The 27,342-nt window shown below is 37.9% G+C and overlaps 1 protein-coding gene across 1 annotated transcript in view; it reads left to right on the top strand.

Moving 5' to 3' along the window:
* Window positions 1-27,341, top strand: part of TOP2B (DNA topoisomerase II beta) — an 80,047-nt gene extending 52,706 nt beyond the window's left edge. Inside the window, exons 21-36 of the mRNA XM_029071228.2 lie at window positions 580-811; window positions 4,593-4,727; window positions 5,468-5,668; window positions 7,870-8,065; window positions 8,204-8,295; window positions 11,477-11,632; window positions 11,776-11,859; window positions 12,635-12,832; window positions 13,975-14,116; window positions 16,641-16,802; window positions 18,421-18,616; window positions 19,591-19,670; window positions 20,157-20,267; window positions 21,596-21,718; window positions 25,457-25,554; window positions 26,852-27,341. Of these exons, the coding sequence (XP_028927061.1) occupies window positions 580-811; window positions 4,593-4,727; window positions 5,468-5,668; window positions 7,870-8,065; window positions 8,204-8,295; window positions 11,477-11,632; window positions 11,776-11,859; window positions 12,635-12,832; window positions 13,975-14,116; window positions 16,641-16,802; window positions 18,421-18,616; window positions 19,591-19,670; window positions 20,157-20,267; window positions 21,596-21,718; window positions 25,457-25,554; window positions 26,852-27,013 (2,368 nt within the window). The 3' untranslated portion in view covers window positions 27,014-27,341. The remainder of the gene's footprint in view (window positions 1-579; window positions 812-4,592; window positions 4,728-5,467; window positions 5,669-7,869; window positions 8,066-8,203; window positions 8,296-11,476; window positions 11,633-11,775; window positions 11,860-12,634; window positions 12,833-13,974; window positions 14,117-16,640; window positions 16,803-18,420; window positions 18,617-19,590; window positions 19,671-20,156; window positions 20,268-21,595; window positions 21,719-25,456; window positions 25,555-26,851) is intronic.
* The last annotated feature ends 1 nt before the right edge of the window (window position 27,342 follows it).

Genomic DNA, 27,342 nt, shown 5'->3' with positions numbered 1-27,342 from the left:
CACACAGCTGACAAGTGGCAGAGCCGGGATTCAAACCCATGACCTCTGACTCCCAAGCCCGTGCTCTTTCCACTGAGCCACGCTGCTTCACTTATCTTCGCTGCTTCGCTGCTTCACTTATCTTCTCTATGCCTCAGTTTTTTCTTCTGTAAAGTGGGGATTCAATACCTGTTCTCCGTCCTGTTTAGATGGTGAGCCCCATATGGGAAAGGGACTGTGTCCTACCTGTTTAACTGTATCTACCCCCAGATTTGGAAAAGTCCTTGATGCATAATAAGCACTTAATAAACACCATTATTATTATTTCCATAATTTATCATATCTCTCTCCACATCTAGACTGTAAGATGCTGGGCAGGGAATGTGTCTACCAACTCTGTTGTATCATGCTCTCCCAAGCGCTTAGCACAGTGCTCTGCATACAATAAGCGCTCCAAAAATCCCATCGATTGGGGGAAGAAAGAGGATCGCTGCATTTTATTAAAGCTAATTCTTTTCATTTCCAGTTAGTTGCTAGTTAATGGATAAATCATGTGTATTTCTGTTGTTTTTTAATTTGTTGTTTTATTTTTTCCTTCAGCACTTTAGCAAGATTGCTTTTCCCTGCAGTGGATGACAACCTGCTTAAGTTCCTTTATGATGATAACCAGCGGGTAGAACCTGAGTGGTATATTCCCATCATTCCCATGGTTTTAATAAACGGCGCTGAGGGCATTGGTACAGGATGGGCGTGTAAACTTCCCAACTATGATGCTAGGGAGATTGTGAACAATGTCAGGCGAATGTTGGATGGCTTGGATCCTCATCCTATGGTAATAATTACACCACAGTTGCCTCTACTTTATGTTTATAGTATTACTCCCTTTCTCAAAATACAGTGTGTGGGGTTTTTTTACATAATGTCTGGTTGGCAGCACAACAACCCTGTTAAATATGGATGTGGAGGCTGGTATCATTTCAGTTACAGTTGGGAAAACTGGCCCAGCATTAAGTGCTGAATATTGCACTACTGCTTTGTACTCTTTCTAGCTGCTTCAAAACAGCACAAAATCATACCCGTCTAGAGCAAGTCAACCAAGTCGGAGCACTGTTATGTGAGAGACTTTGGTGTAGAAATTTGAACTCATTTTCCCCAATGGGCACTCCTAAAAAAAAAACCCCACTATTTCAGGTTGTTAAATATGTTTTAGCATAGCTTTATATCTTAAATATGTTTTTTTAACATCAAAGCTTTGAAAAACAACGCAAAGCAGTTTAGACATTAATGGTTATTTTAAAATAATTAAAGTTCCAAAATCTACTTTCATACTATGTCTCTGGGCAAAAGCGAGGTTCCATTTGTTGTTTATGTATAATGAAGAAGCACTTTAGTTAGAAGCTTTCTAGAATTTGGTAGAAAACTTCTAAGGAAAAAGGCTTCATAAATGATTCTGGCTTCTTCCTCTGTTTCCATGTGGCTGCTTCCATTAGTCCAGTTATCCATCTTCCCACTCGATGGTTTATTGTGGCAGGAAAGTAAGGTGGGTGTACTTAATGCTAATAGGACAAGCAGATGAATGGAAAGATACTATATTTGGATAGAAGCCCAAGATTAAGTTTTTTCCCAGGGTCTTACCTATGTGGCTGTTTGTTCATTCAATAGTATTTATTGAGCGCTTACTATGTGCAGAGCACTGTACTAAGTGCTTGGAATGTACAGTTCAGCAGATAGACCATCCCTGCCCAATAACGGGCTCACAGTTCACAGTTGAGGCTTTGGGCATCTAACAGAAACTTAGATTTAACAGTGAAGTTGGAAATGTGCCTGGCTCAAAAGAATCTATATTTGTTTTGTGCAGTTATCCAACTTCGGTTGGTGCCAGTTAATTAAGATCTTTCACTCAACTAATAATGCTTATTGAGTGCTTAGTGGGTGCAGAGTACTGTATTAAGCGCATGTAAGAGCATGTTAGAGTTAATGGACACATTCCCTGACTTTAAGGAGTTTGCAGTACAGCCAGAAGACTAAATAACCGGTCGGGGAAACAAGGAAACAACACTAGTTAAAGATGTAAATGCTGAAGAAGCTATGAGTACTCAAGTATTTTGATGATGCATAAATATTAAAGAGGCAGTAGGGAGAGAGTTTGAGGTGGCCAAATGAGAGATAAATGAGGGAAGTCATCTTGGAGGAGGTACGATTTCAGAAGGGCTTTGAAGATGGGGAAGGCAGTGTTGGTCGAATGAGAAGGGTTTGGGTGTGAGCAAGAGGTTGGTAGTGAGAGAGATGGGACTGTGGAACAGTGAGTAGGTGGGCTTGGGAGGAAAGAAGTCGGCAAACTGGGAGGGATTGGGGGAGGAGCAAAGATTAAGTAGTGATGAGAGAACCGATTGAGAGCTGTAAAGCCAATGGTCAGAAATTTGTACTTTATATGGGAAGGAATGGGCAACCATTACTTTACCCCTTTAATTTTATAGGGATTTACATGAAAATAAATTTTGATAGACCTAAAATTTCCCAAATAATAATGCCTTATTGTACGTTGTGATCTTCTCTAGCTAAACAATTTTGGCTTGGCAGCAGGACCATATTTGTAAACTTATCCCTTAGCTAAGATTATGTTGGATACCAGTTACTTTTTTATTTATACAAAACATTTTTAACATTACAGATGTGAGTGGGACTTCCCTGAGTAGTCCCATGAAATTTGTGAAGAGATTCAGGGGGAGATTTTGTCGATTTTTCTCTTGGCTCCCATAGGAATCCCATCTAAAGGACATTAGAAGTAAAGGAGTTAAAAGATCTGATTCCAAAACTCAGAGGAAAATTCCACTTAAATCTTTCAAAGCTTTCCAAAGCTCTGCCCAAGTATGAGAGTATTTTCCCTCTCTCTCTCTCTTTTACAGACACACACACACACACACACAAAAAAAAACCCAACAACACAACATGCAAATACTATTTTGCTCAGAAGGATTTACTTGGAAAGGAATGCAAGAAAAAGCTCAGACTTAAACCATAAAACTCGATCTTATTTCTGTGGCCTGTTTTCCCTCAAGCACTAATTAAACAAAGAAACAAGCAGTTCACCTCATGGAAGGCCTTGTTTCAGAAGAAGCAACAGAATATGCCTCTCACAGTCAAGGGACTCAGACCAAGAGAACAAGTTCTTGTCTCTGCACTTCCAGAGAATCCTTGGTTCCACACAGGACCAGTCTTATTGCTGTGAAATGTAGTGAATCAACTCTTTTTCCTGTAGTTTTTCCTTTACTCTCCACAGCTCTCTTGCCAACCTCAAACAAGGAACTTTAGCTCTCACCTGTGATTGACTATAATGCAGTATTGCACTGTTTAACACAATGTAATTTAGATTTGTAATTTCTTCCATTTGGTTTTTATTGTAGTGCTATGGACTTATAAGACTATTAGCGTACTTAATTACAGGTCTCTAGTGTACTTTAGGTGTACAATAAATTCTCCCATGACATGTTTTGGATTAGAATGCTGTTGGGGAATTTGGAAGCATTCTTCCATAAATTGTCATCTATCTGATGGGACATATAGAGAGCTGGAATAGTTTTATGCCCATGTGCAACTTTGTGAAAATTACTTAACGCAGGGTTCAACAAGACTCTTAATTCCAATGTGTTTGGAGAACTAACTGTAGTTTGAGCAAGCAGAAAGAACCAAGCAGAGCTGCTTAACATTAGAATGCATTAGAGAAGGCTTCAGGAGTCAGGCAAGTATATATATTATTGGTGGGAAAACGGTAGGGAGCCCCTTCCTGTGGTTTTTGGACAATAGAAAAGTAAGTTAGTCAGGAAAGCTGCTCCTGTGGCCCATTGGATTATTTTGAGAAGCAGCGTGGCTCAGTGGAAAGAGCATTGGCTTAGGAGTCAGGTCATGGGTTCTAATCCCGGCTCCGCCACCTGTCAGCTGTGTGACTTTGGACAAGGCACTTAACTTCTCGGTGCCTCAGTTACCTCATCTGTAAAATGGGGATTAAGACTGTGAGCCTCACGTGGGACAACCTGATTTCCCTGTAATCTACCTCAGCGCTTAGAACAGTGCTCGGCATATAACAAATGCCAACATTATTATTATTATTATTATTATTTTGGTTTTTCCTGTGCATCCCATTGTGGTGGAATGGTGGAGAGAGCTTGGGTCCATGTGCTACAAAGTTTCTCTAACATAGTCAGTACTTTTGGATCCTAAGCACCTGCATAGGTAGTCCATGGACTTATGATACAATTGGTTCCTGAAAACCGTGTCTTAGAAATAGAAATGAAAGTCAGAACCAATTTTCTCTTAGAAGCAATGCTAAAATTGAGGATTGGCTCCCAAACCAAGGCTGGGTAACCCATTTATTTCCCCCAGAATTATCCAGAACTGTGTATCCAATCAATCATACTTGAATGACATTGCAACATTAACATTTTTTTAATTGCAAACAGTCATTCGCACAAAAATCACAAGTTAAAAATTCAGCACTCAGTCTGTTTTCTTTTTCATAATGCCAGGTTACCATCACAATGGCAAATTATTTTCAATGTTTGGGTGCATGGTTTTAAAGGTAATTTGCTAGTTTTTATTTTTATTTGTTTCTGCAGCTTCCAAACTACAAAAATTTCAGAGGAACAATCCAAGAGCTTGGTCAGAACCAATATGCAGTTAGTGGTGAAATATTTGTGGTAGACAGGAATACTGTAGAGATCACTGAGCTTCCAGTAAGAACATGGACCCAGGTAAGTATAAAAGGGGTGTTAAACTATTTCTTAAACATTTAAAATTCCTAGAAGAGTCAAATAGAAATCTCCACTGGACTCATTTGGCAACCTGTTTTACTGTTCTTCCTTATGACTCATATGAAAGCCTATTATTACTGCTTTTTCCTTGAATATTCATTTCTTTTCTCTGAATAGCTTAGAAAATATTTTTTGTCATGTGATAAAACAGGTAAAATTACTTCTCAGGATATTGTTGAGTAGAACTGGTATCTTTTAAAAATCAGTGCAATAATGTTGGGGTTTTTTTAGGGGGGTGAGGTAGCAGGAGAGCTGGTTTCTGTTGTCTTTCATTACTTCAATAAACTTAGAGTGGTTATTTGTTTTTATGACATTTAGCTATACAAATGTATAAAACCAGCCACACAAATAGAGAATGGCCAGTTACATGGTGAGGGTAATATGAAACTCCTTTGTCTAATTTGTACCTTTAACCTCTTTATTCCTGCCTCTGTGGGTAGGGACTGAGCCATTGTATTGGAGCATATACTTTGGATAACTCTTCCTTTATTGCTTCTAAAATTCTTAATATTCCTGTCTCTAATGGCTCTGTAGGAAATGCTAAAATTAGAAAGCAAGAGTTCTGGTTTTAGAGATTTACATCACTGCTGTAAAGGAAAGCAGTTTGGAAACTTTCATGTTATCATTAAGGTATCACACTAAGAAATCATTCTTTAAGACTTTATCTCTGCATGTTGCAGGTGTACAAGGAACAGGTGTTAGAACCTATGCTCAATGGAACAGACAAAACACCAGCATTAATTTCTGATTACAAAGAGTATCACACGGATACAACTGTGAAATTTGTTGTGAAAATGACAGAAGAAAAACTTGCACAAGCTGAAGCTGCTGGATTGCATAAAGTTTTTAAACTTCAAACTACTCTTACTTGCAATTCTATGGTAACCTCTATATATTAACTATTGAACTTTTATTTATTGCATGCACTAAAGCCCTATTTGAAATGCCTTGGTGTGCAAATCTATATATATATATATTAAGAGTTTTTGGTGTTCTTTCTGAAATTACACAAAGAAATAGCTTTCTGTGCTTCTGTGCTGTTGGAGATACCTGTATTTCCTTATCATCACTCTACCAGGTTGTGTAAGAAACCAGTTATTTCTGTGGTTACATATGTCTTTCAGAGTGAAACTCTGTTAGATCAGGAACTGTAGAGCTGCCCTGAGTTATGTCTACATCTCATTTGGATGAAACTTATTTTTAACTGTAGTGCTTCCAATTTTTGGAGATTTAAAAAAATCAAAACCAAAAAAAATCAGTTTGTTTAATATTTAATTAGGAAAGATATCCACTTATATTTCTTGCTGTAAAAAATACCTTTTGAATTAAGTCTGTGAGTTTGCTACAGATATTCTGAAGAAAATGACAAAAAAAATTGTAACAAAAATTATAATTTACAATGCTGAGAATTGGAGAGTTAAAAAAAAAGTATTCAGAATTAAATGCTTCCTTGTCATTAACATAATATACTATTTTCTTATTGAAGACACTTGGGATCTTTTAATAGCAGGCTTTGATTTTAGGAAAATGGAGTGGCCTAGTGGAAAAAGCACAGGCCTGGGAGTCAGGGAAACCGGGGTCTAATCGTAACTTTGCCACTTATCTGCCATGTCACTTTAGGCAAGTAATTTAACTTCCCTATGCCTCAGTTTCCTTATCTACAAAATGGGGATTAAATACCTGATCTCCTTCCTATTTAGAATTTGAGCCTCATGTGAGACCTGATTATTTTGTACCTCCCCAAGCTCTTAGTACAGTGCTTGGTACATAGTAAGTGCTTAAGAAATACAGTTATTATTGTTATTATTACATATTTGAGATTTGTGAACTAACAATACTGTAAATTTGAAATACTTTGGAATTTTAGCATTAAAATTTTGTTGAATTTGGAAAGGGACTGTTAGAATTTTGTTATGCAAAAAGTGGAGCGGTAGCTATCAAACCCTTTTGTTGCTTTCAAGCATTTTGGAAAGTAGTATAGTTTTAATGAAAGTATTTTTTGAATTTTAAATTCAAGTATTGTAATTTGTCCCAACTTAATCTTTAGTATTTTGATATGTTAGGGACACATTAATGCTCCCTTCAGCCCCAGGGAGTCATACAGTTAAGAAATAATAATAATTGTGGTATTAAGTGCTTACTATGTGCCAAGCTCTGTACTGAACCTTGGAGTAGATCAGAAGATAATCAGATGAGATACGGTCCCTGTCTCACATGGACCTCCCAGTCTAAGTAGGAGGGAGAATAGGTATTGAATCACCATTTTACAGATGAGGAAGCTGAAGCAAACACAGCAAGGAAGTGGCGGAACCAGGATTAGAACCCAAATCCTCTGACTCCTGGACCTGCGCTCTTTACCTAATGGTCATGCTGCTTCCTGAAATATTCTTTAATTTATGAGGAGGAAGGTTTGTGTGGCAGACTACTGCAATTCCTTCCAATACAAATATTTCCATAAGTCTCCTGTAGGGGCTGCTGAAGGAATGGGCAAGAAGGGAGGAAGAAAATTGAGAAATGTGGCAAAAGATTGATGACATAATGATTCAATCATGAAAAAGCCATACCAGAAAACAAAACACTCAAAACCCCTCCTTTCCCCATTACTTTTCCTGTTCTCTCCATCAAATTTGCTTAAACTCTGAAACAAAAATCTTAAGGGTATAGACGTGGAAAATTTCCATTTAACCAAAGTTTTCTTAGCAGTTTGTAATAAATATTCCCATTGTAATAGAAGCCGTACTACTTTTTTTAAAATGAGTTCTCTTTCTAATTTGCAGTTCTTATAGGCAGGGTCAAAATAGATGCACTTTTTGGTTTATTTTAACAGATTTTAGGGGTGGTGGTTTTTTCCATATAAGTCTATTATAGATATACCAAATGTAGTCAGTGTGAAATATCATCATTCGTAACAGTTGAGTGCAGAGCACTGTACTGAGTGCTTGGGAGAGTAGAGTACAGCAGAGTTGGTAGACAGGTTCCCTGTCCACAATGAGCTTAAAGTGTAGAGAGGGAGATAGAAATTAAGATAAGCATTCTTTTAGATTTATGAAATCAATTCATGCAAATCTTTTGTTTTATATAGGTACTGTTTGATCATATGGGATGTCTGAAGAAGTATGAAACTGTGCAGGACATCCTGAAGGAGTTCTTTGATTTAAGATTAAATTATTATAGTTTGCGTAAGGAATGGCTTATGGGAATGTTGGGAGCAGAATCTACCAAACTTAACAATCAAGCTCGCTTCATTCTAGAGAAAATACAGGGGAAAATCACTATAGGTAAGAGTAAAGCTTAGAATATTTGATCATTAAAGTGGAAAAATCATTGGTTATAGAAGACATTTTGCTCAGTAGAATGTTTACAAATACATAATGAATCTCTTTTCTTGATCCTAACTTTATTTTTCCCTCACATAGAGAATAGGTCAAAGAGAGATTTGATTCAAATGTTAGTCCAGAGAGGTTATGAATCTGACCCAGTGAAAGCGTGGAAAGAAGCACAAGAAAAGGTAATAATTTGCAGAAAAAGAGAAGCGTTTAAAGCAAAAAGGCAACAAACCCAACAAAAAAGTCCCTAGAAGTCCCTTGGGTAATTCAGTGCTGGCCGAAGTGCTGAACCGACAGCTTTGGAGACTGAAGTCTTCTGTTTATCCACAGAACAGATACAGCACAGGAATTTGCAGTGCAAACCCACCAAAAAGCATATTGCCAGTGTGACTCAACCACGACCTGGAGAAATCACTCCAGTTGTGAGAAGGTAGCTCAGCCTCCTTGCCTTTTTCCTGAGCCTGCCAATAAGGGTGTTTAGTTGTGGTGGTGGTGCTTTTTGTAAGGTGCGCGTCTGTCGTCCGGAATGGAGACCGGTAGCACCGAAACGTTTACACCAATGTTCACTTTGTAGTCATATGATGGCGGTTGGTAACCACTGACCCGGTCTGGGATAATGATTCACACTGGGAGGTGAAATGTTTCATCTTTTCTCTAATTCAGTATAATATTCACGTAGTGAAGGGGGAGAAATGCTTGATAGATTCAAAGACTGAACATTACCGATGATGTCAGCCTACTACTTTTATAGGAGAAAGCGATTTTTTGGTCTCTTTATAAGATGCTTGAAATGTGCATTTAACATTGTAGTAATAATGCAACCCTACTTGAACTCGAACTTTAAAATTTCCAACATCTTTAAATTTTCCACCACAGTTGGTTCCCATCTTATGGAATTTCAGTAGTTTTTCTAGAAACTTACAGCTTCCTCTGGGCTCTGTCCCCCTTGGTACAAGCATTAGTACCCCAGGAGAAGCAAAATTATAAAGGTCCAGCTAATTTAATAAGTGAACATTTACAGTAAAGGTATTTGGAGGACTTAGAATGAGGGAAGGGTAGTTGCATCAAATAGAGAAATTGGGGAAGCTCTTGGATCAAAATAAATCAGTGTCATTCTCTTGGAAGAGTTATTTCTTCCTTTTCTATTACCCCAAGTAGTGTTATTTTGGCATCTGTTTAGCTTTATCACCATATTATTTTAAAACTGTCTGAGACTGATGAGTTTATGGGGCGAAAGTTGAATTTAGTGAATTCTTCAAAAAGGCAAATTGGAGAACTGACCCAGGAAATGAGGCTACAGAGTGGAGGCTAGAAAACTTATGGACATAGCATGTTGCGTAGTCTCAGCTGAATTACCGCTTATAAAATTTCAGCTGTTTGTCCACTTGTGATTTTTGCAAGTTTTACTAACAAAAATAATTTAGGAATTGTTACTCCATATTTTAGCTTTCCTTAAATAATTGAAAGGCACACTTAAATGTAGAAGAGAATTTGTACTCTAAGGGAAAGTAATTTTTTAAAAAAGAGTGGAATAGCTTTTTTGTGTGGTTTTTTTTTTTTTTTTTTTGGTTTGTTTCTCTCTCCCCTTTTTTAAGATACTGGACCTCTGAATTTGGCTGCTGTCTTGACTGGTAGTCAAGTAGAACATGTTTGGACATAAACTAGATTCAGTCCAATAAACTAGAGTAGTTTGGGCCCAAACTCTTAATTTTTGGCATCCAGTTAGCTTCCTCCAAATTTCCAAAGGGGGGAAGAAATAGATGCTAACAAAATAGCTGAACAACCTCATGCCACATTTCATATATTATTTAAAAACTAAAGATTTAAGTAACTTATTTTGTAGTGGTGTAAGGCTAATTGAATGATTCTTACTCACTATTTCAACAAAGCTGGTTAAATCTGGATAGTGTTACTTTTTAGATATCTGATTATTGGCATGATCCATTTGTACAAAATTTTATTTTTTTCTATCTTAAAATGGAGATTGATAAACTTTAATGAATCACTACATTATATGTAAAAAAGAAATTTTTACAGTGTAAGTTAGGAGGGAATACTTTGCTTTATGAAGTTGCAGAGTGATCCCCTATGTTTTATTATGTCTTAATACAGCATCAACAATCAAACAGCTAATGGCTTAGCATCGACCCATTCGATCATCAAGTTGAAACTACTGACAGGCCAAGAGTCAAATCAAACCAATCAATGAACCTAACTCTAGCTTTGATTTGGTTTTAGTGAACTGGTTTTGATCATTCAGTGGTATTTGAGTGCTTAATATGTGCAGAATACTTGAACTAAGCGCTTGGGAGAATGCAGTGCACCAGAGTTGGTAGATATATCCCCTGCCCACAGTGGGTTTAGTCTAGATGACAAGGCAGATGATAAAAATAAATAATTTATCAATATGTACATAAGTGCTATGGGGCTGAGAGTGGGGTGACTACCCAATGCCCAAAGGGCACATTCCAAGTTGATGCTTGATTAATACTTTGCAGTTTTATCAATTTTTGTCCAGCAGTGTGAGTACTCTCCATTTTAGAAGTGAATTCTACTTTATTAGCTGTTATAGACATAGTAAAGCTGTTTCCTCTTATATAATTTCTTTATTTAATATTATATTGGAATTTTGAAATTTGGCACTGGAAGAAGAGACCATTTTCATGGGGTTTAACTGTTTTTTTCTGTGTGCCCAAGTGATCATTTTTTGGTAGGGGGATTTTCATAATAATGCAGGGATTTCTAATAAATATTTAGGTATATATTTATATATTTATAAAGATAATTATATATTCATTCTTAGTTTCAGATAAGTAAACTTCCTCTGTCCCTCAGTTTTTAGTGTATAACTTTAGTGGGATTGTCATTAAAACTTCATCAGGCAGGTAATAGTGTAGGTGTTTATAAAATGTATCTGGTAATGTTTTTTGATTTGGAATTGTTCATTTTTTTAAATGGAAAACTTGGTTGTTTGCAATAGGACTGCCCCCTCTACAAATTGGCAAGACTTAAAAATCATCAGGGACTCTCTCTAAATAATATACATAGATTTTACTTTAGTCATTGGAATTCATTTAACCCTAAATTGGTTAACTGCATTCTAGGTAGCTGCTAGTCTCAATATTCTATCAATTTTTTAAGAGTCTTGTCATAGGTCTTCCTCACATGAATAACTTTTTACAAGAGGCACACTCTTGTAGGGACACATTCTTCTTTGTATGGAAATTTTTTTACCTAATTGCTCCTTCAAAAACAGTACTGAGTTTAGAATGCATCAAAACAGATTCAGTGTTTTGTGTAGTTCTGTAATTTGCATACATTGCATTGAACTTTTAATATAAAGTTTGATGGGTTTCCTTACAGGCGGCAGAAGAAGACGAAACACAAAACCAGCACGATGACAGTTCTTCTGATTCAGGAACAACCACAGGCCCTGATTTTAACTACATCTTAAATATGTCCCTTTGGTGTCTTACTAAAGAAAAAGTTGAAGAACTCATTAAACAGAGAGATGCAAAAGTATGAACTTTGTGGAATAAATATTTTGCAACCATTTTCTTCTTAGAAGTATTCCTGTGATTTATAGTAAAGATTGTACTTTTTTCATACTCTGTTTTTTCGTGTTGAATAATTTTAAAAGTGACTCATTATATTTTTCATAGGGAAGAGAACTCAATGATCTCAAGAGAAAATCTCCTTCGGATCTCTGGAAAGAAGATTTGGCTGCTTTTGTTGAAGAGCTAGATGTACGTACATCAACATTTACTCTGGAAAGGCATATTTAAAGGGAAAGATGAAAAAAATATTGTGCAACTTTTTCAGTGGGCTAAAATTTTTATGAAGAAATAGTCATATGTGTATTAAGCTGTCATTGAAAAGAGAACAGGTTTTTCCTCAAGGATGAATTAAAGTCTGGAGTGTAGAAAAGTAATTTTAATGCCTCTAATAATTCCAAATAACCTCTACTCGCAAATATTCACTTTAGGCTGAAACCACTAAAAACAGTTAATTTTATAATAAAAATAAAAATAATTGCACTAATGTGACCCAAATGTTCAGGTAATTTGACACTTCAAAGATAGAAAAAGCATTTATTTCCAGCCAGTAGACAGTGCGATTTGATTGTATAATTTAATCTGGAATAATTTTGTTGCATTTTATATCTGGAGTTGGTTTTATTCTTTGACTTGGCATTGCATGGTAGGTGTAGAAGAAAAGTTATAGTAGCAATAGGTCAGTGTGGATTAGTATAAAAAATAAATAATACTACTTCTATAAAGGTGGTTGTTCTGTGTGAAGAAGTTGTCATATTGCTGGTTAGGTTACCCTTTGGCCAAATACATTTAAATATCTTTGATTCTAGAAATTGAATGAGAGTAGTTTAGTAATTCCTTGAAAATAGCTCACATGAACCTGAACTTGTCATATTTTTTCTTCAGGAAATATAATTTCTATATATATCATTTCTTAATGACTTTTAAAACAGATATTTGATTTTTTCCCATTTTTATTACTCCTTAGAAAGTGGAGGCACAAGAAAGAGAAGATATTTTGGCCGGAATGTCTGGCAAAGCAATAAAAGGTAAAGTTGGCAAGCCTAAGATGAAGAAGCTGCAGTTGGAAGAGACTATGCCTTCCCCTTATGGTCGAAGAATAATTCCACAAATCACATCTGCCATGAAAGCTGATGCAAGCAAAAAACTACTTAAGAAAAAGAAGGTAAGTAGATATGTAGAGCTCTTGTTTCAGAGTTCTACTGGACTGCTACTGCTTGAGGTTGAAGCAGGTAGAGTATTCAAATCACCCCAAGAGTGGCATTTAAAAAATATTATTTTATACTATATAATATGTATTGAATCTAATGAATATACAACTTTTTATGCACACGTGTAATATATAGTATATATAATATACGTATACATTGTATATATGTACATATATAGTATTTTAGTTATATATTACCTTTTATACACACACATAACATACTATATAAATGCCATATAGTTATATATTTTATATACACACATATGCATATATATATATATAAATACTATATATGTAATATTTTAGTTTGTCTAGGTTTAGGATTTTTTGAGACCATCCATGTGGAACACCAAAATACTTCCCTCAGCTTCTAGTGCAGAAAGTCAGTATTGTAAAACTGAAGTTCAGCTCTTAAAAAATGCAAAGTAATTGGCTAGTGATGAGCCATTGACTTGATCTGAATTAGGGGATTGGGATTATGAGATCTAGGATCTTTCAGAAATTAACATTGACCCAATATATGTATTTAAAATAGATGATATTTAACATGTTCCTTGGGTCTTTACATGCTTCTTTAGCTGCCCATTTCTCTGCTTTTCCTTTATGTCTGCTCTGTGTGAGTTTTCCAGAGAATTAGTTTACATGTCCATCTCCTGCTGTTAATGCTGTTCAGTGCTTTTACTGGGTATTGAACTCAGGCATTACTTCCAGTTTTCCCTCAGAATTTAAGAGACTAATAGAAGTGTGTGGCTTTCCCTTCTCAGGGCAAAGCTTCTTCCTTGAATTCAAAAATCTGTTTTCCTATACTATCAACAGATAGAAGGATAGAGGCAAATAGAAACCGTGGTTTATTTAAAGGGGGTCTCCACCTCAACAAGGTGATGGTCGGAAAGAGGTTAAGGAAGTATCAGCTGCATTTTGTAGTAAAGCTCTGAGTCTGTTTACTTTATACAAGAGTCCTGTGAATCACCTCATGTCTGACTTGGAATAAATAGTATGACTGAAGAAGTTCATCTTTAAAGTTCAAAGTGAAATAATTTTATTTTTTTTTACATTTCTTATCCGTGTCCCATTTCCATTATTTCTCAAATATTTAGGGTGATATTGATCCTATGGCAATAAAAATGGAATTTGATGAAGAATTCAGTGGTGCACCAGCAGAAGGAGCCGAAGACCCGCTGAATACATCAGCTCCGGTTCCTAAAACACCCAAGCCCAAGAGAGAGAAAAAGGAACCTGGTAAGTTTCCAGTTTAGAAGCAGCGTGGCTCAGTGGAAAGAGCACGGGCTTTGGAGTCAGGGCTCATGAGTTCGAATCCCAGCTCTGCCACTTGTCGGCTGTGTGACTGTGGGCGAGTCACTTAACTTCTCTGTGCCTCAGTTCCCTCATCTGTAAAATGGGGATGAAGACTGTGAGCCCCATGTGGGACAACCTGATTCCCCTATGTCTACCCCAGCGCTTAGAACAGTGCTCGGCACATAGTAAGCGCTTAACAAATACCAACATTAAGTTATTTTTTGGTTAAGATGGCCACATAAAATAAGTTATAAATCAGTAGTTGTTAAATGCAAATTGTAGCAAACATTTTAAGACTTGAAAGAATTTAGGTGGAATTTCAGAGGAAAAATCAACTGAGCTCTTGTGGCAAATATTAGTGTGCCACTGTGCAGAATGGCCATATTTAATTTGATCTCCCAAATTGATTTTTATTTGTATTTGGCATTCTGCTAGCTCATATTTTTTAAGGTCCTATATATAAAATATACACAATATAAATTTCCTAGAAAAGTCAAGTCTAAAAAATGTCCTTCAGGAGTTTATAATTTATTGAGACAGTAGGTAGAAATTGACAAGTATATTTTAAATAAGAGAGTGTACATGAATCAACAGATGATATATTTTAGAGTGTATGTGAATAAACAGATAGCTAGGTGAATGCCGAGGTAGGTGAGGGGATAGCATAACTGGAAAGGTGGAGGGGATTAACCAGGAAATTAATGAGAAACAGCATGGCCTAGTGAACAGAGCATAAGCCTAGGGGTCGGAAAGACCCAGGTTCTAACTCTGACTCTGCCCTTGTCTAGAATGTAACCTTGGGCAAGTCACTTAACTATAAATGGGGATCAAGGCGGTGACTTGGGCCACGGTCAACCTGATTAACATGTATCCACCCCAGCTTTTAGTACAGTGTCTGGCACATAGTAAGTGCTTAACAAATACCATTTTTAAAAAAAAAAAGGAGATGCCTCCTGGAGAAGTAGGGCATGGTTTGGGCAAAGCTTGTGGAGGAGGACATCCCAGGAAGAGGAGAAAATATGAGCAGTGGGTTGTAAGTAGGTGAGTTGTGAGTCAGGGGCTTAGTTGGAAGGAGCAAAAGAGCATGACTTGGGTGGGTAGCAGGAGAAAAGAGCAGATAAGTGTATCCTAAGAAATACTGCAAATAATACCAATAGTAGTATCCTAAGAAATACTGCAACTAATAATAGCACTAATAGATGATATATTTATGACTATTCCCAGGTTTATTCCCCAAGGAAAGCCATGATATGGCTCAGTGAAAAGAGCACGGGCTTGGGAGTCAGAGGTCATGAGTTCGAATCCCGGGTCTGCCGCTTGTCAGCTGTGTGACTGTGGGCAAGTCAGTTAACTTCTCTGTGCCTCAGTTACCTCATCTGTAAAATGGGGATTAACTGTGAGCATGACGTGAGACAACCTGATTCCCCTGTATATATCCCAGCTCTTAGAACAGTGCTCGGCACACAGTAAGCGCTTAACAAATACCAACATTATTATTATTAGTAGTAGGTGATTCCTCCTAAGACTGCTGAAGCTGAAGCCAGAGGAGTGCTGTTGAGCACAATGGAATATTTATATTTATATAATATTTTTGCTCTTCATGAACGAAGTAGAGAAATGGGAGATAAACTACCATTTGGCTATCACCTCCCTTCAAATATCAGCAATCTATTAACCATTATCAAAAATCTCATGAATCTGTATGCAGTAACACCTTGCTCTTGGGCAAGTGATTAACTTTTCTATGCCTCAGTTTCCTCTTATCCTTCACCTTAAAACTGTGAGTTGTAAGTGGGACAGGGTCTGTGACCTGCCTGATGATCGTATAGCTACTCCAGCACTTAGTAATAATAATAATAATGATGATGATGCAATTTGTTAAGCGCATACTATTGCTAAGCACTGTTCTAAGCTCTGGGGGAAGGGCGGGGGGGATACAAGGTAATCAGGCTGTCCCACGTGGGGCTCACAGTCTTAATCCCCATTTTACAGATGAGGGAACTGAGGCTCAGAGAAGTTAAGTGACTTGCCGAAAGTCACACAGCTGACAAGTGGCGGAGTCAGGATTAGAACCCATGACCTCTGACTTCCATGCCCGGGCTCTTTCCACTGGGCCACACTGCTTCTTGTACACTGTTCTAGTACAGTGCTTGGCTTATAGTAAGTGTTAACAAATACCACAATTATTATTATTTAGGGCTAGCAGGAACTTGATGAACATACACACTCATGGGGTTGAATAAGGAGATGAGGAACAGTGAAGGGCTATGGAAATCTTCCTTTGCATCCTTCATTACTTTATGTTCTAGCATTTGTACAGCCTCTTGATTTTTTTTTTTGAGCAGTTCATTTTTACAGGTGAATTTTTTAATTAAAATACTTTAGGTCTTGATATGTTTTTGGATATCAATAAAGAAGATCAGGGATTGTAAATCCTGGGGTTTTAACCAGCATGCATTTCTTCTAGGCACCAGAGTAAGAAAAACACCTTTGTCTTCCACTAAATCCAGTGCGAAGAAAGTGAAAAAACGAAACCCGTGGTCAGATGATGAGTCTAAATCTGAAAGTGACTTGGAAGAAAGTGAACCTGTGATAATTCCAAGAGACTCTCTGCTTAGAAGAGCTGCTGGTATGGCAAGCTTTTTAATCAACATTACTCTAGATTGCTTTTACATAATATTTTGTAAATGATTAATAATCAAGCAGTTTGTCCTGTGCATATCTGTAAATTATTTATCATATCTATTAATTATGCCTGTCTCACCCTCTAGACGGTAAACTCATTGTGGCAGGGAATGTGTCTGCCAACTGTTGTAATTGTACTCTCCCAAATGCTCTATACACAGTCAGTTCTCAATATATACCATTGCTGTCTATATTACCAATCAATGTGTACAGTACATTGTACACTGTATTTATTGAGTGCTGACTGTGCAGAACATTGTACCAAGTATTGTACAATGGAATTAGAAGATATGATCTCTGCCCTTAGAGTTTACATTCTAGTTGGGGAGCCAAACACAAAAATTAATCGAGAAATGTCTTTTGGGGGAAGTGGGATTTCAGAAGGATTTTGAAAATGGGGAGAGCTGTGATCCAGCAGGTAGAAGGGGGAAAGAGTTCCAAGCAGGAGGATAAGCTTGAGAGGAACAAAGGGTGCAAGCTAAGGTGGTGAATAAGTAAGAGGGCGAAAGCCGGTTTGAGTGCCTTAAAACCAGTGATCAAGAGGTGCTGCCTGCTGAGAGCAGTGGGTAGCTATTGGAGGGTTTTGAGGAGGGGGAATATGTATGCAAAAGGATATTTTAGAAAAATGATCCAGAGTGAAGTATGGATTGGAAAGGAGGCATTAAAGCAGAAAGGTCTGCCGGAGGCCGATGCAGTAGAGTTGGAATATCTCAAGTGCTTAGGCTGGCCTGGTGGCAGTTAGGATGGGAGAGAAAGAAATTCTGAAGGTGCCATGGAGGAATAATCGATGACAGACTGAATATGGCAGCTGAAAAAGGGGAAGGAGTCAAGGATGTTACCAGTAACGTGGACTCGAGAGACAAGGAGAATGGTGATGGTGGTGTCAGTTGTGATGGGTTAGTTAAGTGGAGGAGAGGATTTGGGAGGGAAGATGGGAAATTCTGTTTTAGACATATTAATCTTAAAGTGCTGGCAGGACATCTGTGTTGGAGGTGTCTTGGGACAACAAGAAATGTAAGATTGCAGGATAAGTGGGAGATGACTGCTGTTAAGGTAGATTTGGAAGTCGCCCACATAGAGGTGCTATTGAGGGGAATGAATGTCAAGTGAAAAGAGACTAAGACCCAGAAGAGAATATTTGGGACACTCAGAGCTTCCCTCATTTTCATAGCTCAAAAGAGAGACAGAAGGGTCAAATAGTTTTAAAGCTACTAGAGAAATAAAACTATTTCAAAAGTATTTTCAAAATGTTGGTAGTTGTGAAATAGAATTTTTCAATAGAACATCCTTCATTAAGAGAAACCATCCTTTTTATTTTTCTACTTAGTGACACTGGTAATTTGATAGGCTGGGGAATGTGATGAAAACCACCAAATGATCATTCTTCTTTCTGATTAGTGCCAAACTGCGTCATTTTAAACAGTAGTATAAGATAAAACAGCTGAGCAGTTTCATGAAACAAATGGTGCTGGGAAGATGAATGAATTTGTAAATCTCACTATAAACAGATACATATTCAGTCATTCTCATCACTTAATTATAATCAAATTGCATTTTCTTAGCGGAAAGGCCCAAGTACACTTTCGATTTCTCTGAAGAGGAAGATGATGCTGATGATGATGAAAACAATGATTTAGATGAATTGAAAGTTAAGTCATCTCCAGTGACAAATGACAGAGAGGATGATTTTATTCCTTCGGATAGCTTAGATAAAGATGAATATGCATTTTCTCCAGTCAAATCAAAACCTACCCCAGAGTAAGTAATTTAGTGATTATTCCCAAATATATTGGACTTTGCTTTTATTTTTTAAGCTCCATATAGAAACAAATATGTCATTTTTAGAAATCGGCTAAGAGAAGCTAGGCTCTTTGCAAAAAATTAAAAAATGTGATTAAATGAAGCAATTCAGTCTTGTAAAAAAGGAGCCCTTCATGGGTGATTTTTAATATCTCCAGCTTGATTGTCTTTTTCCAAACTATATATATACAAATATATGTATATTTTCTATTATCTATTGTATTCATTTTATATATATATATATATATAAAATTTTCCTGCTGGCAAGGTAAGAGTGCACACTGACTTAGTGATACAAACTGGGAAACTCCTGTCAAGTTTGTGAGCCCTTCATAAAATAATCTCATCCTGATTCTTTCTATAAAGCTTGGGGAAAAAATCTTGGATAGCTGGCACAACTAGAGTAGGGGAGGTTGCGTTCCTCCCCATCTTAAAGCCCTGGCGTCCCCGAGACTGCAGAGTTTTAGGAGTTTTAGCACACCTCTCTCAGGTTGGAGTCCCTGGCTGGGCATCTTGTCATTTGACCCATTAAAAGTTCACAGGCCATACTGGAGAGAGCCTAGGGCTTCTTGCAGGCCTTGCCGACGGAAATTGTGATGAATGAAATTTCCAAGGGCTCTGAAAGTGAGTGTGCTTTTGTGAAATCTCTCATAAACTCAAGCTCCAACTCCAGCTCTCAAATTGACGGCTTTGTTGATCCAAGTCTTCAGGATGACATTTCTGGTCGACTGGCTGGTGACCATAAATTTCAAGCCCTGATTATTACTAAAGTTCAATGCTCATAAAGATGTCATTTGTTAAATGTCATTTACACCCTAATCTTAACTCCATGCCTCTGCTTTTCTGTTTTAATTAGGGTTTCATTTCTGTTCATTAAAGTAGAAGTTAGGTATTTAAAACCAAACCTTTACAAGCTTTTGTTTTTCTCTTAGAAAATCCTCACATGACAAAAAAAATCAAGAATTTGGAAACCTGTTCTCATTTCCTTCTTATTCTCAGAAGTCTGAAGATGGTATGCTTTCATTTGATTTTTTATATTTCCAGCACAATGTGGATTTAACAGTGTGGCTGCAGATGTGAGAGGGAATTAGAGGCTTGTGGATCCAGAAGAATTAGTAAACGAGGCACAGAGTTCAAAGCATCATTGACGTGGATTTTAAGTCTGAGAATCAGTTGGGGAGGTGGGAGGAGCAGAATAAGAGATTTAGAGTTGTCCCGAAACCATAGAGTTATGCCTGAATTTACTATTAACACCTAAGTTGATATCCATTATTACTAGGATTGTGACATTTGAGGTCAAAGATAGGACCCCATATTTCATAAATACCCTATGGCTCAGATTCAACCGTTATGGGAAATACTGTATACCCTTATCTGCCAAGAGGTTGATTGTTTTTTGACAGAAATTTCAAGATAGAGATTTTTTTCAGAGGCATCAAAATGTGACTAGCTCAAGAATGTACTATTATTTCTATCCTATATTTATAATTAATTTTAGATGCGACTAAGTTTGATAGTTATGAAGAGGATTCTGCTCCAGTTTTTTCATCATCCTTTGCCCTAAAATCAACAGAGAAGCCTCCAAGTAAAACAGTAGCTGCTAAAAAAGGTTAAGTATTTGAACTATTCAAAGTGTAAAAGGATAAATGTTCTATAATATATTCTTTTAATATGTTGTTGGAGGTGGAAAAGATGTGATATTCTATATAAAATGCATTCTGTCTTTGTGCCATATCTCTTTAAATGTGTGCCAGGGTTTCAGCAGTTTGCCAAGTGCTGAGGCTCAGGTGTTTACCAAGGTATGCAGTTGCTCTTGGAGGTAGACCGAGGTGATCAGCACATACAGCATTAAGTGCTTGGGTAAATGCAATTTCATAGAGTTGGTACATGATCCCTGCCACAAGGAGCTTACAGTCTACAGGGGGAGGCAGACATTAAAATAAATTATCTGTTGAACACTTACAGTGCCCTGCACACTGTAAATGTTCAGTCAATACCACTGACTGATTAGTTTGTTAGCACTTACCCATGCAGCTCTTTACTGCTGCTCAGACAACCAAACAGCCCTCTCCCTTCACAGTCCTTCACTGAGCTCCCTCTTAGTTGTGTAAATTAGAGTTAGGGTGAGTGATAAAGGTGAAAGGCGACTTGAGTGAGTGAGGGTCCCAATTGTGACCGTCCGCAGCTGCTAGTGGTGTGTTCTAAATCACCAGCAGCAGCACCATGGGCAGTATTCTGCCATGATCAGCAGTCCTGTATACTACAGGGTGGTACTTTGGTCAGAAGCCTTTTTGTCCCCATCTTAGAGAATAATACTTTCATCATGTATGATCTCCAGTTTGATTCATTCACTTTGGGCACTATTACTTAATTCCTAATAATTTTTCTTTAGGAGTAAGATTATTTGAAGTACTAAAAATAAAACAGTTTTTATCCTGAAATTCACAGAAATCCTCAGGATTGGGAAGAACCTAAAATCTGGCAGTTTCTCTTTTCTTTAGTTACTCAAACATTGAGAAATGGTTTAACTTTTTTAGTTTTTTTAAAATCAAATTTCAAAGGGTCGCAATCTTCAGTGTGTGGAAGGGATTGCTGATCAGGCAAACTAGCATCTCTGGATACACTAAATCTCTTTAATTCGAGTCATCTGAATGCAAGAGCTGTTTATGTAAAAATGCTTTAGCACCTAGAATTAGTAGACTTGGTGCTGTTTTTTGTTATTTGAATGTGCCCAATCCTCTTTAAGAACAATCTGATCTGAAAGGTTTCCCAGCTGGTCTTGGGTGGATTTACACATCTCTTGAAATGAGCCTTTGCCTCAAGCAGCTTACAGTCTAGTGGTGTAAATAGGTAAGCTGTAGTAATGGTGTATTAAAATCAGCACAGCATAACTATATGCAAAGGTACTAACCAATGTAACCTTAATTTCGGTAACAGCAAAACCAGCTTCAGATGCTACTCCCAAACCTAAGAGACCTCCCAAACAGAAGAAAATGGACACAACAAACTCTGATTCTGATTCAGAATTTGGCATTCCAAAGAAAACTGCAGCTCCCAAAGGTGAGAATTGTTGGTCATGCACTGAGTTCTTTCATACCATCTGATGTCACTCTGACTTTGGATAGACAATCGTATGTTAAAGATTAATCATATTCAACTTCCATGGCAGGCTGTCATCATCAGTGATGTTTATTGAGCACTTACTGTGTGCAGAGCACTGTATTAAGGACGTCTCCCTCAGAACTCCAACCCTGAAGGTTAGATAGGCATGGTTTTGGCAGGGATGAGCGTTTTCAATTTTGGCAGAAGGAAATAATGTGTGGTTCTGGTGACATCATTTTTAGTGAGGTGACTGGATTAGGGTTACAGGGTTTAGGATTGAGGGAAGGTTTCTGAGCAGAAGCACCAATATTCAAAACTCCTGCCAAAACCATGCTTATCTGACCCTAGATTGGGGATCAGAGAGAGAAATAGAGTGATTTTGACACATGCCAAAATTAGAGCAATACTAGTAGGCTGGCTTTTGTGTGCAGAAAGCAAGGAAAAGAACATGGGAAGAATTGGAAGTACAGAAAACCAGAACAATTTACTCTCTACGGGTGTACCTTTCAGATGTGTCAGGGAAAAGAGGGTGCACAGAGCCAGACCAAAAGTGTCTTAAATATATCATTGTGTCAGGAACCCCTTGCACTTTCCGCCTCTTCCAATCAATCAATGCATCGTATTTGAGTGCTTACTGTGTAGAGCACTGTATTGAGTGCTTGGGAGAGTACAGTAACAGAGTTGGTAGACACATTTCCTGCCAACATTAAGCTCATGAGGGTCTAGAGGGGGAGACAGACATTAATATAAATAAATTGCAGATATGTATGTAAGTGATGTGGGGCTGAGGGAGGGGTAAATATAGAGAGCAAATTAGAGCAATGCAGAAGGGAGTAGGAAAAGAGGAAATGAAGGCTTAGTCAAGGAAGCCCTTTTGGAGAAGACGTGCCTTCAGTAAGGTTTTGAAAATGGAGAGAGTAATTGTCGGATAGAAAAAAAGGATGTTCCAGGCCAGAGGCAGGATGTAGGTGAGAAGTCAGTGACAAGATGGAGGTATAGGGAGCAGGTTGACATTAGAAGAGTGAAGTGTGCAGGCTGGGTTGTAATGGAGCAGCGAGGTAAGGTAGGAAGGGGCAAGGTGATGGAGTGCTTTAAAGCCAATACCAAGGAGTTTCTGTTTGATGTAGAGGTGAATGGGCAATCTCGGAAGGTTCCTGAGGAGTGGGAATGCATAGACTGAACATTTTTATAGAAAAATGATCTGAGAAACAGTGTGAAATATGGATGGAGTGGGGAGAGAGAGGAGGCAGGGAGGTCAGCAAGGAGGCTGCTTCGGTAATCAAGGTGGGATAGAATAAGTGCTTGGATTAACACAGTAGCTATTTCATGGAGAGGAAAGCGTGCATTTTAATGATGTTGTGAAGTCTGAACCAACTGGATTTAGTGATTGATTATGTGGTTTGAATGAGATAGGAGAGTTAGGGATGATTGCCAAGGTTATGGGCTTGAGAGACAGGACGATCGTGGTGCTGTCTACAATGGAGAAGCAATGTGGCTTAGTGGAAAGAGCCCAAGCTTGGGAGTCAGAGATTGAGGATTCTCATCCTGGCTCCACCACTTATCACCTTTGTGACTTTGGGCAAGTCACTTCACTTCTCTGTGCCTCGGTTCCCTCATTTGTAAAGTGAGGATTGTCTGTGAGCCCCACATGGGACAACTTGATTACCTTGTATCTACCCCAGCACTTAGAACAGTGCTTGGCGCATAGCACTTAACAAATACTATCACTATTATTATTACAATGATGAGAAAATCAACAGGAGAACAGAATTTGTGTGGGAAGATCAGGAATTCTGCTTTGGACATGTTAAATTGAGGTGTGTTCCCCCACTTCGAGAGCTTTTTCAAAATAAGAAAATGTCCTCATTTTTTTCCCCTCCCCAATTCCTGCTGCCCATCTCTTATGCACAGAATACTGCACTAAGTGCATGGGAAAGTCCAAAGGAGGATGATGGCAGAGCTCCTGCCTTATAGAAGCTTACAATCTAGCAGGGGAGACAGGCACAAATTAAATTATAAGTAGATAGAAGCAAAGAATGGAAAGATGGATGTTTAGATAAGTCGTTAAATAGACAATATTTGTAAATTGCTGAGAACAAAAGTGCTATGGGAGACTTTGAGAGCTTAGGTATTCAGGTGTAAAAAGTGTTCAGAAGTGTAAAAAGTGTTCAAAAGTGTTGATGGTATTTGTTAGTAGTTGGAAGGATATGGCCTGAGGAGAAGAAAAATGAATTACCCAGAGACCTCTTTCTAACTGAAACTTACATTTGTATCTTTATTGGCCTCTTGTGTACTTTTTAACTTGATAAAAAAAAATAATTTATTAGGCTACACTGGAGCCCCTAATCCTTTTCCATCTTCCAACTGACTACCTGGCCAGGTATCTGCAGCCCACCAATTCCTATCTAAAGTTGTTGATGGATTTGGGGCTCAATACCTAAGGACTGGTGGCAAACTTAGAAGTGGGGTGCCAGGCACAGTAGATTTAGGAGCCTACACTCTGGCACTTCCTGGAGGTTGCCAACTCGGGACCCTCTAAGCCTTTTAGGTAGATAACCTATTTCAAAAGGTTTCTAGCGAGTTTACAATCTCCCTCGGTAACCTTCGGCAACCTTCCTTACAGCTTTCCTAAATTCTTTCACCCTGTATTCTGATTCTTAGTGGAGTAGGAGATATCTGGTTTCCATTTAGATATTCTTTTCCTGCTCAAAAAGAAAACAAAGCCAAAGTCATTTAATTGGAAAAGGTGCACTGCATGAGGTGATGCTAGGCATGAGGGAAAAGCACAGTTTGAAATGTGACAGGGCAGATTGCCATAGAGTGAGAGTGGTTTCCCCTGTCAGTTGTATTCCAAGAGCAGAGCAGGCTTATTCCAAATATAATGTTTCTCTTTAGATTTCGAGGGCAGGGTCATTGTAACTCATGATGTGCCCAAACCACTTACCATTCAAGCATCTTTCTCCGAGAGGAATTATTTGATTTGTCCTCCCACATTTCTGAGTCATTAGTATTTGAGTGCTTACCATGGGCAGAGGCATGGTATGAGGCACTTGAGAATTACACTGGGAGTTAAAGATAAGGCCTCTGCTTCCATGGAGCCTATGATTTAGGGAGGAGGCAAGCCAACCCAAATTGCAAGTGTTTGATAAGGAAAAAAACAGACCACAGATACAATTGATAAAGATACATTACAAAATGACCAGCAAGGTGGAGATTAAGTGGGCTTTGCCTCCTAAAGGAGGGTTTTGAAGATGGGGAGTGTAGATAGGGTAGTTAACTAGGAGACAAATGGAACAGCCTTAAATTCAGTTATTTCATTCCATCAACACTTTTATAAATCTGTTTGTCATTTAGTCACTTGTGCCTGTTATTTAGAACTGTCCCCTCACTCTTAACGATGGAGCTATTTGTCAACTGGATTGTAAAATCTTAGGTGGCGGGAATGGGTCATTACCTTTTTGGGGCTTTCCAAAAGCACCTATGATGATACTGTACCCAGAGTAGACACTTTAATACGTTTGTTGATTTTAATAACACATTCCTATTAAATAATCTGAATTATTAGTCAAATTGATCGTAAAATTCACAGGAACTTATCTTATAGTCTTTATATTTCATGATCATTATTTCTACAATGGGAGGGATGGCCTTCCTTTTATGAATCACTCACAGATGTGCAAAATCTGTTTCTGGTAGGTAAAGGCAGGGGAGCAAAGAAAAGGAAAGCTTCAGGCTCTGAAAATGAAGGTGAATACAACCCTGGAAGGAAAACATCCAAATCCACACCAAGCAAGGTGAGCTGCAACATCTTGTTGTTTACTATATAAACAGTCATTTTGTCCGAGTTTGCATTGTAAGTTCTAAGTCCTGATTTAGGACTGCAGTTTGAGCTAGAACACCTGGCAGCCATTGACTGTGTGAAACACCACCTGTGCTTTAGAAAATATACTTTTCTATATTCTATAAGCAACCCTCCTATAACTTCTTTTGGGATTTGCACAGCAAAAGCAATGTTAGTGGCTTTTGCTGGAGACTAAGCCCTCCTTTTCCTTATCTCCCCTCACTCCCTTTTGCTCTCTTCCTCTTCCCATCCCACAGCACTTACATATAAATGTATATGTCTATAACTCTGTTTATACTGATGCTTGTTTTCCTTGTTTTGACTGTAAACCCGTGTGGGCAGGGATTGTCTCTCTTTATAGTGAATTGTACTTTCCAAGTACTTAGTACAGTGCCCTGCACACAGTAAGCACTCAATAAATACGATTGAAGGAGTGAATGAAAAAAATGGAGAAATTATGTCAGTTTTGGGATTGTTGTTAGGCAGTGAAAAATGCACTTGGAATCAGTTACTCATTGGTCTTGAGAACATATGCTGAACAGTTGGTAAGCACTGAGTTAATCTGGTGCTTTAAAAGACTAGACTAGTTTTTTGAATAATCTTGAAAAGTTAGAACATTACTCATAGTCTCTTTGGTGTCTCTAATCATTCATATGTTTCCTACCTAAGTACTTGGTTTGAAAGGCTTAGAGAAATGCTGTTGATAAACATCCCCCTTCCCTTCCTAATCTGGTACCTTCTGTTAGTGAATGGACCAAAACAGTGTGCCTTAGTGGATAGAGCTTGGGCCTGGGAGTCAGAAGGACCTAGGTTCTAATCCTGACTCTGCCACTTTGCTGCGTGACCTTGGGCAAGTTGCTTAACTTTTCTATGCCTCAGTTATCTCATCTGTAAAATGAACATTAAGACTATAAGCCCCATGTGAGGCATGGACTGCGTCCAACCTGATTAACTTGTGCCTATCCCAGTGTAGTACAGCAGTTGGCTCATAGTAGCTGCTTACTAAATATTTTTAAAACAAACAAAAAATCCAAAACCTTTACTTTTAAAATTGTAATCAGGGACCAGCAAAACCATGAATTATCGTGGCAATTTATCTCAAGAGAAAAGAATGGTAGCGTTCACGTCTTACCTGTACATGAAGAACATAGCCCTTTTGTCCTGATTCTCAAGGTGCCTCCTTTATCTGCTGTCTGTCACTTTTTGCTAAGAGCAGGCTTTAACCCCAGTGGTCTCTTGTTTATTTTTAGAAATCCAAGAAAGCCTCTTTTGACCAGGATTCAGATGTAGACATCTTCCCGTCAGATTTCAGCTCTGAACCGCCCTCTCTGCCACGGACAGGTCGGGCTAGAAAAGAAGTAAAATATTTTGCAGAGTCTGATGACGATGTAGATTTTGCCATGTTTAATTGAGTGCCCAGAGCGCACACAAACATTTTCCAACAAAATACCTTGTGTTGTCCTTTTGGTCTTTTCTGTCGCAGACTTTTGTACATTTGGCTTATTTTAATGTGATGATGTAATTGATGGTTTTTATTCTTGTGTGTAGGCATTTTAACATTTTGTTCTTACACATACAGTTTTATGCTCTTTTTTACTCATTGAAATGTCATGTATTGTCTGATTGGCTTGTAGAAATGTTATAGACTGCTGTGCTGAAAGCACACATTTTAACTGTTATGACTGCAGACAACAAACCTGCTTTTTGAAATGAAATTTAAACATTAAAAATGGAACTGTGT

Source organism: Ornithorhynchus anatinus, chromosome 8, assembly GCF_004115215.2.
Source record: "Ornithorhynchus anatinus isolate Pmale09 chromosome 8, mOrnAna1.pri.v4, whole genome shotgun sequence".
Taxonomy (NCBI): Eukaryota; Metazoa; Chordata; class Mammalia; order Monotremata; family Ornithorhynchidae; genus Ornithorhynchus; species Ornithorhynchus anatinus.
This window is presented reverse-complemented; position numbering and strand designations above follow the sequence as displayed.